The following is a 14,151-nucleotide window of genomic DNA, read 5'->3' as shown; positions in this document are numbered from 1 at the left end:
CCACTCTGCTGCAGGCTCTGCCGTTCATGTTCTCGCTTAACGGCAGGGCTGGCTCCTATTACCCGTAATTACGCCTCTCCTGGGCTCAGTAAACGCACTGTACATCTGGAAACTATTAGAAACATGTACGGCTATGTGAAACCTGAGGTCTCAAACACACCCACTTCTCCCCCGAGAGGTCTTCCTTAAAGAAAATCTGGTTTGTCTGTCCCAGTCAGCACTCCCCATCTCAGTTCCAGTGTGTGAGCACAGCTTATTGGAATCAGGTATTAGTTAACCACTTATAGTTATTACATTACCTCCAAATGCTACGGCTGAGTCAGGGCATCTCTAGACCGGGGCTGCTGACACTCACAGAGCACTGATACGTTGATACTAACAGCGCAATGAGCAGGTGTGTGTGTGTGTGCTAAGTCGCTTCAGTTGTGTCCGACTGCAACCCTATGGACTGGAGCCTGCCAGGCTGTCCATGGGATTCTCCAGGAAAGAATCCTGGAGTGGGTTGCCATGCCCTCCTCCAGGGGATTTTCCCATTGAACCCACATCTCCTGTGGCTTCTGCATTGCAGGCAGATTCTTGACTGCTAAAACACCCGGGGAGGTCCAACTAGCAGATATAATGGGTCAAACCATCCCTGGACATGTGGAGGCACAGGACAATTCCTTTCCTTGTTCCTGTGGAGTTGTCCTCCACGATAATTATCCTGAGCATATGAACAGTCCAGGTGTCTTCATAACAGTCCACCAAAAACTTCTGGCAGTTTAGCTGATATTAACCTTGACCTTTAACTTCTGTAGTTGAGCAAAGGCACCACCATCAGTCCTGGGGATGAGCTGTCCAGTGCAGACTCCAGAAGAAGATGCAGGATTCATCTGCTCTCAGCCTCAGTTTCCCCTTCTCTAAAACAACTGCTGAGTTTACCTTCCTCAAGGACTTTGCCAAGGATCAAATGACCCTAAAACCCGAGCTATTTACAAAGCCAAGTTATGAATCACTGGCCACATGGAAGGGGGAAGAATTCTGGCCCGATCTCTGGAAAGAGATTTACGCCTTGACCATGGCAAGGCAGCCCAGATGGACACCCTGGTCACCTGCAGTCACACACTCTTTGCTTGTTTAGACATCTGCCCTGTCAGAGGCTCCAAACCTAATACATTCAGTCCACACACACTCTGTGTAATAGTCAGAGGCTTGTCACTGATTCACTTTTATTCTGGAAGCTGTATTCCCCTCTTGCCTGTTTTCCTTCAGTGTAAACATGCACTCCCCTGGTCACTTTCCTGACGTATTACCAGGAAATGCCAACAGCTGGTTGCCCCAAGGCTGAGCTCTGGGGCAAGGGGTCCTGAGGTCACAGTGCAGCCTGGATTAGGTCTCCTGGGAAAGCCTGGGGCCATGATGCTCAGAGAGGGAGAGGAAGGACGAGCACTTCTAGAGGATTCACTGTGAGCTGGACTCGGCGGGGCAGAATGACACCCGTCCTCATGAGACCTGGCTGCCTTCTGCTCTCCTGATCTTAGCCATCCTGGCTCTGCAGGGTCTCCAAGTTTTGTCTGCTCTTCATCCGACTGCCTGGGGAATGGCTGCGGTGACCCAGGGGAGCCCTGACAGGGGCCTGGCTGGCCTTCTTCCCAGCTGCCAGGAACCATCTACCGAGAAATGAGGTCGCCGTCTCGGTTGCCCTCTGTAGAGGACTCTGATGGGCACTCTGCACTTACGGGCCTGTCTCCCTCACTGAACTGCAGAGTGCCCTGAAGGAAGCAACCTGGAAGGAGCCCAGAAGTAGAGATTTAAAAAAAAAGACGGACAGATTTGCCAGGCCCTCCCCCTACAGACCCCATTTCCCTCACTACCCGTCCAGAGTGAATCCTTCATGAACCAATACCCTTCTCTCCCATGGTTCCTGGCCTCTCAGTCTCTGCAAGTGTGCGCTGCCCGCCACCTGGAAGATGCTTTTGTGTTCTGCATCACCAGCTCCTATTCAGCCTTCAAAGCTTGTCTCAGAAATCCCCACCCTGACCCCTCCCTCCGCTATGTTTGAGACCCTACCTTGGAGGCCCTGCAGAGCATTTCCCACCTGGACCTTGGTCCAAATTCTACGTCACTGTCGCTCCTGCCTCTCCCACTATGACCTGGCCTGACCTGACCTGGCCCACAGTTGGTGTTCAATCAAGGCTCAATGGGACAGGCACTGTATGAGGGCTTTAGTCTTCATAAGCACCTGGGTTGTGGCGTTCTTCTCCCTTTAGAAACTCTGAGAGGCGGCGGGCGGGGGGCGGGTGGGGGGGTTAGACTCAGGCAGCTCACCCCCAGAGGCCAGGCCCTTGGCCACTGGGCCTGTCTCCTTCTAGCTTCTGCAGAGACAAGTGGGTAAAGCAGGGCGTTACCCATTCACAGGGTGGGAGCAGCTCAGTGGACGCCCACCCAGCCCCAGCCTGCGAAGGGGCTTACCCTGCTGCCTCCAGGCATTCAGGACCACCCACAGGCCCCACAGGCTGGGCTGTGGGCACAGGTGGGAACCAGCATTTGGGCCCTGGATGCTGCCCAGGCCAGCTCTAGGCTTCCGGGTGGGCTGGTCTGGTTGCAGTTAGGTGACAACAGCCTTTGTTTTACTTCTTAGAGACGCTTGCTGCTCCTGCTGTGTTGGCAAAGCCCAGCAGTCAGTAGTTCAGGAAGAGGATAAGGAAATGAGGGCGGAGGAAGACGAAACAGCCCCGCCCTGGGGGCTGGGGGTGGGCTCATCGTCAGGGGGCTCCCGCTCAGGTCTCTGCCTCGCTGCCTGGGGGCTCCATCCAGCGCCTCTTCCAGGGGTGCCTAAAGGCATACGGGGGGAGTGGGACCCCCACCAGGAGGACAGAATGCAGACAGAGAAACAGAACAAAGAGGAGGCTACACATTCCTTCAGCTGAGAACAGACTGCCAAGGCAGTGGGAAGGTTCCAGACTCCTGTGAAGAGCAGTCGGGCCTCTCACCTCCTCCTAGACAGTGATACTAACCAAGTCCTGCCTGAGAACACAGCGGGGAAGCATTCATTTCCTCCCAGAAATTAGGCTGTTCTATAAACCCAGAGCCATGTTCCCACAAGGAGCTTCCTCCACCGAGAACTCAGACAGGTTCACACCAGGCTCCTGGCCTGCTGGTGTGGTTCTGCTGTCTCAGACCCAGGGCCTATTCATACCAACTAGAACAGGAGACTAAATCCTCTTCCTGTCCAAACAGGTTTAGCTCCCTCTGAATGAGGTAAGGTCTTAACAAGGAAAATTATCTGACCACTTGGGGCCCTGCCCAAGGACACCCAGTGAACCACACAGACAGTCCTTGTTCCTCCAACACAGCCCCATTCCTGGCAGCCCCTCGGCTGTTTGCCCCGAAACAGCCAGCGCCTGCTTAATATTCCTCAAGACAGCTTTGGGAGGTCCCATGCGCCCTGTGAGCCTCCATCAACCGAGGAACTCCCTGGGGAATGCTTGGAGATTAGATTTCCTGCCATGATTCATGACCCAGGAAATTTATTTAGGAAAACCAGTTCCTCAATAAGCCCTGACCTTTGAAGCTAATTGACTTCACTGAGCTACAAATGAAAAAGGGCTTTAAATCTAAGGCCTCATCTGTTGCTCAAATGAAGGGATCTGTCTCCTTATATTGAGGGGTGGGCTGAGCACACCCCAGCCTTAAACGCTTGCTTTCGAGAAATTACTCTCTGAAGGATGAGGTTGTCTTGGGGCCAGCTATGAACAAAAGCCACCCATATCTAAAAGAAATGCATCAAAAATGATGATAATTTTTTTAAAATGATGATGTAAACAGAGGTTTATGTAGTCACATGGAAAGATAGTCATGCTATGTTGTTCCATGAAAGACAAAAAAGGTTTGAAGTGGTATGCGTAGGCCTGTGGCATTTCTGTGGTAAACAAATAGATATGCGTGCAATTATTTACACATCTATTGGCGGAACAAATGTTAACAACGGTGATCACCAAGAAACTGGATTTTGTGTGGTTTTCATTTTTTTTCTCCTAATCTGTATTGTGTAATTTTTCTAAAATGATATCTTTTATAATTGTTTTATATTTTTTCTCAACTGAGCAAGTAACTTTAAAAATTTTACCCTAAAGACCATTTTCATAACAATAAAAATAAATATATAATGTACATATGTGGCATATAATGAAATAAAAACCACGAAGTCTCTGCTACTCCAGAAACTCCATTTTCATCTACAATCTACTCTTCTTTGGACTTGACTTCATCAGTTCTGATGGAGTTGAGGCAGGGGGAGAATTGAAAATTCACACGAGCTGGGAGAAGGGCACGGCAGGGGTTGGGGGAGGAGAGTAGGGCCCTGGGTGGCCCTGTATCCTTCTGTCCCAGGTGAATTTCACAAGCTTCCTGCCTGGGCAAGGGTTGTCACAGCCTGGGTTCCCACCCCTTCAATAAATCCCACACCCAGGTCATCATCTCCATTGTCCTATGAGCAAACAAGCCACAAGGTAAAGCAGAATGAGGCCCAGACAGAACCCCCTTTCAAGCATCTGGAAATCCCTCCGGCACCTACCTTGCAGTCCACGCTGAGCAAGTGCTGGGCAATGACCTTGGGGTCACTGTTGGTGAACAGTTCTTTTGCACGTTTCAGCATTGAAGTTTCCAGGGGCTTGTTCTCAGGAGGAAGCAGCTTCGACTCAAAGTCATTGGGCTTGAACGAAGAGGTGGTCTCTAGGAGGGGCATCACAAATGTGTCCTGGTCCTCCCGTCCTGTGTCCCCTGGGGCTGGCGGCGGCTTCCAAGGCCTCGTCCTATCATCATCATCAAGGATCAAGTAGCTGGTGTCAGAGTTCCGGGTGCCCAGCCCCCCATTCTGCTTGGCTGTCAGCAACTCCACGTAGCTGTCCTGGGCACAGAAGGGCAGCCTAGATGCCCCATCATAGCTGGCCGCCAAGGCTGGGTTCAGTTCGCAGTAGTTGGCTTCAGAGTTGAGCCAGATAGATGGAGACGGGGGAGCTTTGAGCAGGGGTGCCTTGCAGGGCTTGGGGGGCGGCTTGGGGCATAGCTGGCTGTCTGAGCCCCTCAACGCCTCCCCTGGCCTAGCGTCTGAGGAGACCCTCCGCACCACAGCTGGACTCAGAGTGGGCTCGCTGCCCGTCCTGAACACTGGTGAGTTTGGGCAGGGGCTTGTGCCCACACTTGGGGACTGAGGAGGCAGCTTACCACCTGTGGAGGATAACAGAGGGTCAGAAAAAGCTCAGCTGTGAGGCAAACACAAAACAGACAAAATTAGAGTGACAGCTTCTGGCCCTCAATTCATACCCTAGGGCTTTGATTTTTACCCACAAAAGACCAGTCAGTATGACCACTGCAGGTCTGGTCTAGAGCAGTCAAGAGCATGTCAAGGGCATAGGTGGCCCCACGCCACTTCTTGGGGAATTCTAAATCCTGGTGACTACCCACAGCTGGGCAGCAATGCCATTTTATGGTCACAGAAGGTTATACAGTCAAAACAGGGAAATACATCGAGCTTGGAGGGTGGTGAGTAATCTAACCTTACCCTAAGAAACATGTCTTTAGTCACATAGTATAAAGGGGGGAGGGGTCTGAGTCACTCTCAAAGCCAGAGTGGATCCTGCCAGCTTTAAGGAAGAGACAGAGACACATGGGGAAGGGAGAAAAAGATGCTGAGAAAACCCACTTTCAAACAGTTTATGAAGGGGTGACAGGAAAAATCACCCTGTGGTTCCCCAAGGAAGGTCTGTTACAAAAATAATGAAAAACAATCCCATTGCCTATTAGCACAATTGCTTACCTGGTTCCCCCGCATCCCACAGCATCTCACTCTTCCAGCTGTGACAGCAGAATGGAGAGGAGGCGGGGTTTCTACCAGGAACCCCAGGACTGACCCATTCACCCTCTCCCCAGGGAGGAGACCAAGGGGAAGGCACGTTTGTCATGATGACCACCAGTTTGCAGTTGGGCTCAGAGTCAGGAAACCTAGGTTCAAATGCTGGCTTCACCACTTACTAGATAGATGCATCTAGACAGGTCAATTATATCCATGCCTCAGTCTCCTCACCGAAAAGAGGATAACCATGCTCACCTTTAAGGCTTCTTATGAGACTTAAAAGCTAGCACACATTAAGCATCCAGGCTCTCCTGTGGCTCAGATGGTAAAGAATCTGCCTGCAATGCTGGAGACCTGGGTTTGATCCCTGGGATGGGAAGATACCCTGGAGAAGGAAATGGCAACCCACTCCGGTATTCTTGCCTGGAGAATTCCATGGACAGAGGAATCTGGTCCATGGGCTCACAAAGAATTGGACACGACTGAGTGACTAACACACACACACACAGAGTACATGGGGTTGCAAAGAGTCGGACACAACTGAGTAACACACACACACACACACACACACACACACAGCATCCAGCTCAGTGATTCGCGTCTGGATACAGTTCTATGAACCCCTCAGCCTCCAGACGTGGAGTCTTATGTCCTTCCCAAATTAGGTGACCAGAAGGAGCAGGGGAGACAGCCTGCAGAAAATCAGGGGAACACCGTCACCCTCCTCCCCCCAAAATTCCCAAAGACTTACCAATTGGCAGGTAACTTTCTGACTGGTGGGCTTTGAGGGACAAGGCTCTTCTGTCCTGCATGTGATCCAGGCAGGCTGGCTGGCTCCCACTCTTCTCTTTATTTCTGAAGCAAAAGACAAATAGGGCAGAAACATGTCATTAAATCATAAAACCTTTAGGCAACATCATGGAAAGTTTAAAAAAAGAAAAAGACTGCTCAGAATGAGAGCACTCCCGTATAGCCTAAGAGTAAAGGAACGTTGGCTGGAGGAGGAAATCACTGATGGGGGTGATTAGTACATGACTGTGCCATGGGCTCCTTGCCGTGTCCCCAGGACCCATCCAGTTAGATCCCCGGCTGCTGCTTCTGAGTCTTTCCATCCTGTTAAGCAGAGCAGGGTAAAGGCTTCAAGATACTCTCAGGAAAATCTGATAAGCTGGAATGTGTACTTTCAACAGCGCCTAAAATTACTTACAGACCCAGGAGGAATGACTTGTATAACTAACACGCGTTTTCCACCAAGCCTTTCAGTGTCACAGTTAGGAAGGAGGCTGTGGGGCAGTTTCCAGTGGAAAGTTCAGCGTCCCCCAAATAACCTGCAGGATTGCCCAGGGAGGCTGTCATACCCATTCAGAAGGACCCCACTGGGGGATCCCCTGGCCAGCCTCCTTGCGCTGAGTCGGGGAAAGGGCTGTGGGGTCATCAAGCAAGCTGGGAGGCACAGGACACAGCATCACAGGAAAAGTAGACCCTAATGACACGATTCACCAGCATGGCTCTGCCCCTTGCCAGTTCAGACTGGCAGTTTCTCTGATTGGGAAGCACAGAGCACAGCAGCGCAGGGCAAGCAGGCCCAGCAGACCCTAGTGACACAGTTCGCCAGCATGGCTCTAACTCTGCCTGTTCAGATCAGGAATTACTCTAATTAGCACCAAAGAACAGAATCTCCTGTTAGCTAAAACAGAAAGCACTTCACCAGTCGAGTGGTAATGAACTTTATTAGTCACCACCCCCAACCCCCAAACTTATGTTACAGAAATTGTGAAAGTTCTTTCCTACCTTTGCAGACAACCAGAGGGAAAAAAAAAAAACAAAAAACCAAACAGCCCCCAAACTCCAGCAACCCCTCAGAGATAAGGCTGGGCAGAGGGCAAATTCCAAAAGGCAGTGGCTTCAGTGAAGCGATATTTAAGCAGTGATCCCCACCAGCAGTCAGACTCCGTGGTCATACACTGGCCTGAAATGTAACCTGGCCGAGCGCACACCTTTTTGGGGGGGTGGGGGCAACCATTTGGCCTGAAGTCAGGGAATGTGGGGAACCACTGGCAGGCGGAGGGGCAGGGCTTCCAGCCTCTTCCGTGTTGAGTCCACCCCACCCCCACGTCTAGGTCTTTCTGGACTTGCAGCCTATGCCAAGTGTGATAAGGCTTAGCAAACTCTGCTTTCAAAGGGCAATCCCCAAGAGTGGCTCTGTTAGCTTTGTGTTATCAACATGGAGACTTTCTAAGCTTTTCTTTCATTTTTATCTTAAAAATTTTTTTTTATATTTTAAATTCAGGTTGTTGAGGGTAGAGCAAGGGGCCTTCCTACCCAGCACTGTTCCTAGCAGGGGTTCTGCGGGTCACCTTGGCTCTGTTCACATTAACTCCCTACTCATTAGTTGATCAACCAACCCCTAACTCCCAAAAGAACAGAAGATAGCGTTTTAATAGTAGGCTGGAACAAAAGTAATTGCAACTTTGGACTATGAATTTTAAATCTTATAACTAGGCTCAAACACATCTTTATTAATCAAAATACGAACCATTACAATCAACATGTTTCTTTGCCAAGGAGAAATAAGTTTGTTTATTCCTGTAGCATAAAAATCCATGCTTTGAGATTCAATGAACTCTTTTGGAAAGCATTTTCTGCCTCCTGCTGGATGTGGAAGCATTTTCCCTGCGAAAAGTTGTTGAGATGATTGAAGAAGCAGTAGTCGGTTGGTGAGAGGTCAGGTGAATATGGTGGATGAGACAAAACTCTGCAGCCCAATTCATTCAACTTTTGAAGTGTTGGTTGTGTGACATTTGGTCAGGTGGTTTGGAGAAAAATAGGGCCCTTGCTGATGACCAGTGCGGCTTCCCTGGTGGTTAAAGCGTCTGCCTGCAATGCGGGAGACCCAGGTTCAATCCTTGGGTTAGGAAGATCCCCTGGAGAAGGAAATGGCAACCCACTCCAGTGTTCTTGCCTGGAGAATCCCATGGATGGAGGAGCCTGGTGGGCTACAGTCCACAGGGTCGCAAAGAGTCAGACACGAGTGAGTGACTTCACTTTCACTTTTGATGACCAATGCCGGCTGCAGCTGTTGCAGTTTTTGGTTCATCTCATTGATTTGCTGAGCTTCCTTCTCCGATGTAATGGTTTCACTGGGATTCAGAAAGTTGTAATGGAACAGACTGGCAGCAGACCACCAAACAGTGACCATGACCGTTTTTTGGTGCAAGTCTGGCTTTGGGAAATGCTTTGGAGCTTCTATTCGGTCCAACCGCTGAGCTGGTTGTCGTCAGCTGTTGTATATAATCCACTTTTTGTCGTGCGTCACAATCAGATTGAGAAATGGTTCATTATGGTTGCATAGAATAAGTGAAGATGACGCTTCAAAACGACAGTTTTTTAAATTTGTGGTCAGTTCATGAGGTATCCACTTATCAAGTTTTTTCATCTTTCCAGTTTGCTTCAAGGGCGGAACAACCATAGCATGAGTTCTTTGGCAACTTCCCATGTAGTTGTAAGAGGAGCTTTGAAGATGCTCTCAAATGATTGTCGTCAACTTTCAGAGGCCGGCCACTATGCTCCTCATCTTCAAGGCTCTCATCTCCTTTGCAAAAGTTCTTGAACCACCACTGCATTGTACAGTCATTCAAAGTTCCTGGGCCAAATACATTGTTGATGTTGCAAGTTGTCTCTGCTTTTGACCCATTTTGAACTCGAATAAGAAAATCATTTGAATTTGCTTTTTTTCTAACATCATTTCCATAGTCTAAAATAAATATAATGCACAGCGTCTTGCCAACTTTTCTTTCTTGGCAGCTAGATAACATGCTCAAGGACTCCTCACTGCCTGAGAGACAAGTCCAGTATTAACCCAGGGCACATCACTTGTAATCGATGGTGGGGCTAGCCCAGCACTCAGTTCTCTGAACTCTTCTCTCCAAGATCCCCCAAGGGTCAGCCTGCAGCCCCCAGACTCTCAAAATCATCTGTCTTAGGAATCTCATCTCTTCTGACCTAGTCAATCACCCTTTCTGTGTGGACCAAGTCCTCATCTAAGCTTTCAGGACTAACTTCACTTCCTAATTCCAGAGCTGTTGCTGGACACTGGCCCTTTGCAAGCCCACAAGTCGCCCCTCAGATGGAGCAACTGGTTTTCCTCCGAAGTCTACCCACTCTGGTCCCTCCTTTGGTATCTGACTTGCCTGTCTCCATCTCCCCACAAGAAGAGGTGTCAGGAAGCCTGGTTCTGAGCCTCCTGACTTTCCTCGCTACTCCATCTGCATAGCCTGATCCTTCATAGCTCACTAGCTGCCTTCCTGCTCCTCTCCCCTCTCACCCTTCTTGCATATCACCATTCCGTCTTGTTCTTAGGACACTCCATTCCCCATGTTAAGTCTTTGAGGCGCCTCAAAGTCTGGCACGAAAGCCTCCCTGATCTGGTGGGGTCAGCTCCCTAAACCTCCCTCTGTCAGCCCCCTGCATGGACAGACCCTTTGTTCCAGTTCCTCCAGTTTCCACACTCTGAGCCACGCTTGCCCTTTTCTAACTCTGCAACTCAGGCTCTGTCTGAGCCCCCTCCCTCCAGGGGGACACCCTCCCCTCTGCAGCATCTATCCAAATGTCCCCTAGCTTTCAGACCAGCCGGAATCCTTACCTCCTTCACAAGGTCTCTCCTGGTCAGCCTTCCCCTTCCTCAGCAACAGCACCATTTTTTTTTTTTTTTGGCACCAACTCAACTGGCAACTGGACTTCCCAAGTAGCACTAGTAATAAAGAACCCACCTGCCTCGGGAGACCTAAAACACGCAGGCTCGATCCTGGATTGGAAAGATCCCCTGGAGGAGGGCGTGGCAACCCACTCCAGTATTCTTGCCTGGAGAATCCCGTGGACAGAGCAACCTGAAGGGCCAGTCCATGGGGTCATAAAGAGTCGGACACGACTGAAGCAACAGCACAACTGGGAACTAACCGCGCAATGCCTTGTGTCCGCGATTCCAGCGCCACTTGGAGTTCCACTAACATCTTTCATTGTTCCTCTGCTCCTATGGGAAGCTCGTCTGCTGAGCAGAGCTGGGCCCTGGCCAGGTGAGTGCCCCCCATGGTCCCAACACCACCCGAGGAGGCCCTGACTCACCTGAGGAGGTTGCCCCTGGGCAAGCCCTGCTCTCGGGCCTGGGTTCCGCCCACAGTGAGGCTCAGCCTCTTGGCCGCGTCCGGCCTCCCCTCAGCGAGGCTGCCCTCGTGGGCCCGGTCTGGGGAGGAGGCTCCGAAGCGCTCCTCCAGGCAACGCAGGGGCACCGTCCTGTTGACGGGCTGGGAGATGACGGCTCCGCTCTGCTGCGAGATGGGCCGCCGGCTGCCCACATAGCAGCGCACCAGGCCAGGGATGGAGTCGAAGCTCTCCATCTCAAACTGGTACTGCACGCGGCTGTAGGCCTCGCTGAGCCGCACCACCGTCCGGCGGATCTTGAAGTGCTGAGGGAGGTTCTTCCACTGGCAGGTCAGGACGAAGTCTCCCGGGCTGGACAGAGAATCACGAACCAGGAAGTCACCGTCTCGCCGCATGAGGTTTTCTGACACCTTTGGGACAGAACGGCGAGTGAGGAACAGGCAAGGCAAGCTTAGCTGCACTATGGACAAGACTATAATGTCTGCTCTTCCTCGGTCGGCTCTTTATTTTGTCAAATTCTGAGAAGATTCATTCACTTATGAACTATTTGTTGATCACCTACTGTGTGGCATCACCGACTCAATGGACATGAGTTTGAACAAGCTCTGGGAGGTGGTGAAGGACAGGTAAGCTTGGCGTGCTGCAGTCTATGGGGTTGCAGGGTCGGACATGACTGAACAGCAACAGCTGTGCACCAAGTACTGCTGTAGGCACTGCATTTATATAGTGAATGAAGCTGAGCCTCCACTGGCTCAGAGCTTCTGTTTTCACTGCAGAGCTTCTATTCTAGTAGGACAAAAAAGGAACAGGTATGCCATGTCAGATGTTGTAAAGTTAAGGAAAAAGTAAATTGGGATGGGGGCTGTCCTTTTAAATATGGTGGTTAGGAGGGTATCAGGAGAAGATGACATCTATGCAGACCTGAAGGATGTGAAGTGATAAAACTAAATTTGTGTCTGGTGGGTCTGATTCTTTCTCTCCCTGCAACACCTGGAGGAGGATGTTGGTTGTCATCTATGGATCATCCTCAGAGCCCTCTCCAAAGGAACCCCTCTCCAGGCCTGGTGGGTGGGGAGGAGGAGGGTCTGCATGCAGGTGGAAGCCAGGGACAGTAGAACTAGACCTCTGAGGGTGGCTCTGGGCACACCGATTATTCTGTGGGCCTGGAACAAAGTGGCCAGTCTCTCATCCCACAGAGTTATTAGGAAGGTTATATATTTGCATACATAAGATATGAGGCATCCCTGGTGGCTCAGTTGGTAAAGAATCTGCCTGCAATTCAGGAGACCTAGGTTCAATCCCTGGGTTGGGAAGATCCTCTCGAGGAGCGCATGGCTACCCACTCCAGTATTCTTGCCTGGAGAATCCCCACAGGCAGAGGTAGCCTGGCAGGCTACAGTCCATGCCTTCGCAGAGTTGCGTAAGACTTAGCAACCAAACCACTGCCACATAATATACACAAAGCACTAGCACAGTGACTGGAACATAGCAGATGTTAAAAAAAATCATTAGCTATAAGGATACTGAAGTTGGTAACAAAAGGAGAATTTAAACTGTGTCGTAGAATGGTTGTTCCCATAGCTAGTCTGCCTGGGTTTGTATTCTGGCTCTTCCGTGAGACAAGTTACGTGTACAAGTTACACTCCGTTACATCATCTGTAAACCAGGATAATATCTCCTACAGAGTAGCTATAAAGATTTAAAGGAGTAAAGTGTTAACTATGTATGTGTTAGTCACAGTCGTGTCTGGCTCTTTGCAATCTCATGGACTATATAGCCTGCTAGGCTCCTCTGTCCATGGGATTCTCTAGTTAAGAATGCTGGGGTGGGTAACCATTCCCTTCCCCAGGAGATCTTCCCAATGCAAGGATCGAACTCAGGTCTCCTGCATTGCAGGTGGCTTCTTTACCATCTGAGCCACCAGGGAAGCCCTTCAGAGTTAACTACAACGATCATTATTATCGTTACAGTCTTTAGATATACAATCTAGATTATGTATAGCTGAAAATTTATCCTCATGGCAAGTGGGAAACAAATTTTATGATTATGATAAGGAGAATGATGGTGATGACAGATATCAGATTTATAAACTTTGACAAGTTTTCCAGGACCTGCCAACATTTGATCAGCTAGCTCAGAATAGTATGTTACCATGGTTACCTTAAAATTGCATCTTAGCCTTAAAAATGTTTTCACACAGAAATTCCACTTCTTGGAATTGAGCCTGAGGAAATGATGATAGCGATGAACATAGTAGTTATCTTCAAGGGTGTTGGGAGACTGCCCAATACAGAGCGGAGCAAACATACAATGGATGCAGACAATGGGGGCTGGTTGAGAACAACATTTCATAGCAGGAGAAAATTCCCAGGTTACATCATTAAGGGAAGAAAGTGGGCTGCTAAGTTATAGGCAAAATGAGCTCAAGCTTGATTTGGAAAAGTCTGGCAGGATTTATATCAAAATATTCATAGTGGTTATCTCCAGAAGGGAGAATTATGGGTGAGAGTTTAATTTGCTTCTTTTTTAATTCTATTTTCTATAATCAATTTTAAGCTAAAAGAAGAAAAACAAAGTTGAAATAAGATTTCTTTCTTTGATGGTGCTGAGACTCTGCTACATTAGAAACAAAACAAACCCATTCACAATACGATGCCCCTCCCCCACCCCCCCTTTCCTGTCCTGTGGTCCTGAATGACTGACTGGTCGGATCATGTTACAATAAAAACTCAAGGAAAATTCTATACCTCAATTCTGCATTTATTTTTCAATTTCTATACTATTAAATACAGAAACATGATTCATGGCTATGACCCAAAGGACAATCACACAAAGTATATTCTGGCCATGACTCTGTGGTCGCTGGTATAATTCCTCTTCCCTATTTCTGGGCCAGGAGCCGGATAGGGCAAGAGTAGAGAATGAATAATTGTCGGCCCCACTAGGGCACAGGCGGCCTATTTCTCTGGGTTACCTGCCCTGATGATACCCTCTTTTCACCTGAAATTAAACCACGGCCTTAAGAAGGAAGCAGGCTCCACAGGGTATGAGGCTGCAGGCAGTTGGCCAAGAGTTCAATTAGCTGAACCACAGCCCGCCCTCATACTCCCCGAGGTGCCACCCTGCATGGCTGCCTCCCGCTGGGCTCGTGTTTACAGACC

The 14,151-nt window shown here is 49.6% G+C and overlaps 1 protein-coding gene across 10 annotated transcripts in view; it reads right to left on the bottom strand.

The window, feature by feature from the left end:
* Window positions 1-14,151, bottom strand: part of BCAR3 (BCAR3 adaptor protein, NSP family member) — a 256,592-nt gene that overhangs the window by 13,999 nt on the left and 228,442 nt on the right. For all 10 annotated transcript variants that reach the window (XM_055585078.1, XM_055585079.1, XM_055585075.1 and 7 more), the window contains 3 exons: window positions 10,955-11,400; window positions 6,585-6,688; window positions 4,556-5,208 (listed from right to left, as the gene is read on the bottom strand). In XM_055585078.1, the coding sequence (XP_055441053.1) occupies window positions 4,556-5,208; window positions 6,585-6,688; window positions 10,955-11,400 (1,203 nt within the window). The remainder of the gene's footprint in view (window positions 1-4,555; window positions 5,209-6,584; window positions 6,689-10,954; window positions 11,401-14,151) is intronic.

The sequence above is a fragment of the Bubalus kerabau genome, chromosome 6 (assembly GCF_029407905.1).
Source record: "Bubalus kerabau isolate K-KA32 ecotype Philippines breed swamp buffalo chromosome 6, PCC_UOA_SB_1v2, whole genome shotgun sequence".
NCBI classification, from domain to species: domain Eukaryota; kingdom Metazoa; phylum Chordata; class Mammalia; order Artiodactyla; family Bovidae; genus Bubalus; species Bubalus kerabau.
The sequence above is the reverse complement of the archived record's forward strand: the minus strand, read 5'-3'. Positions and strand labels throughout refer to the sequence as shown.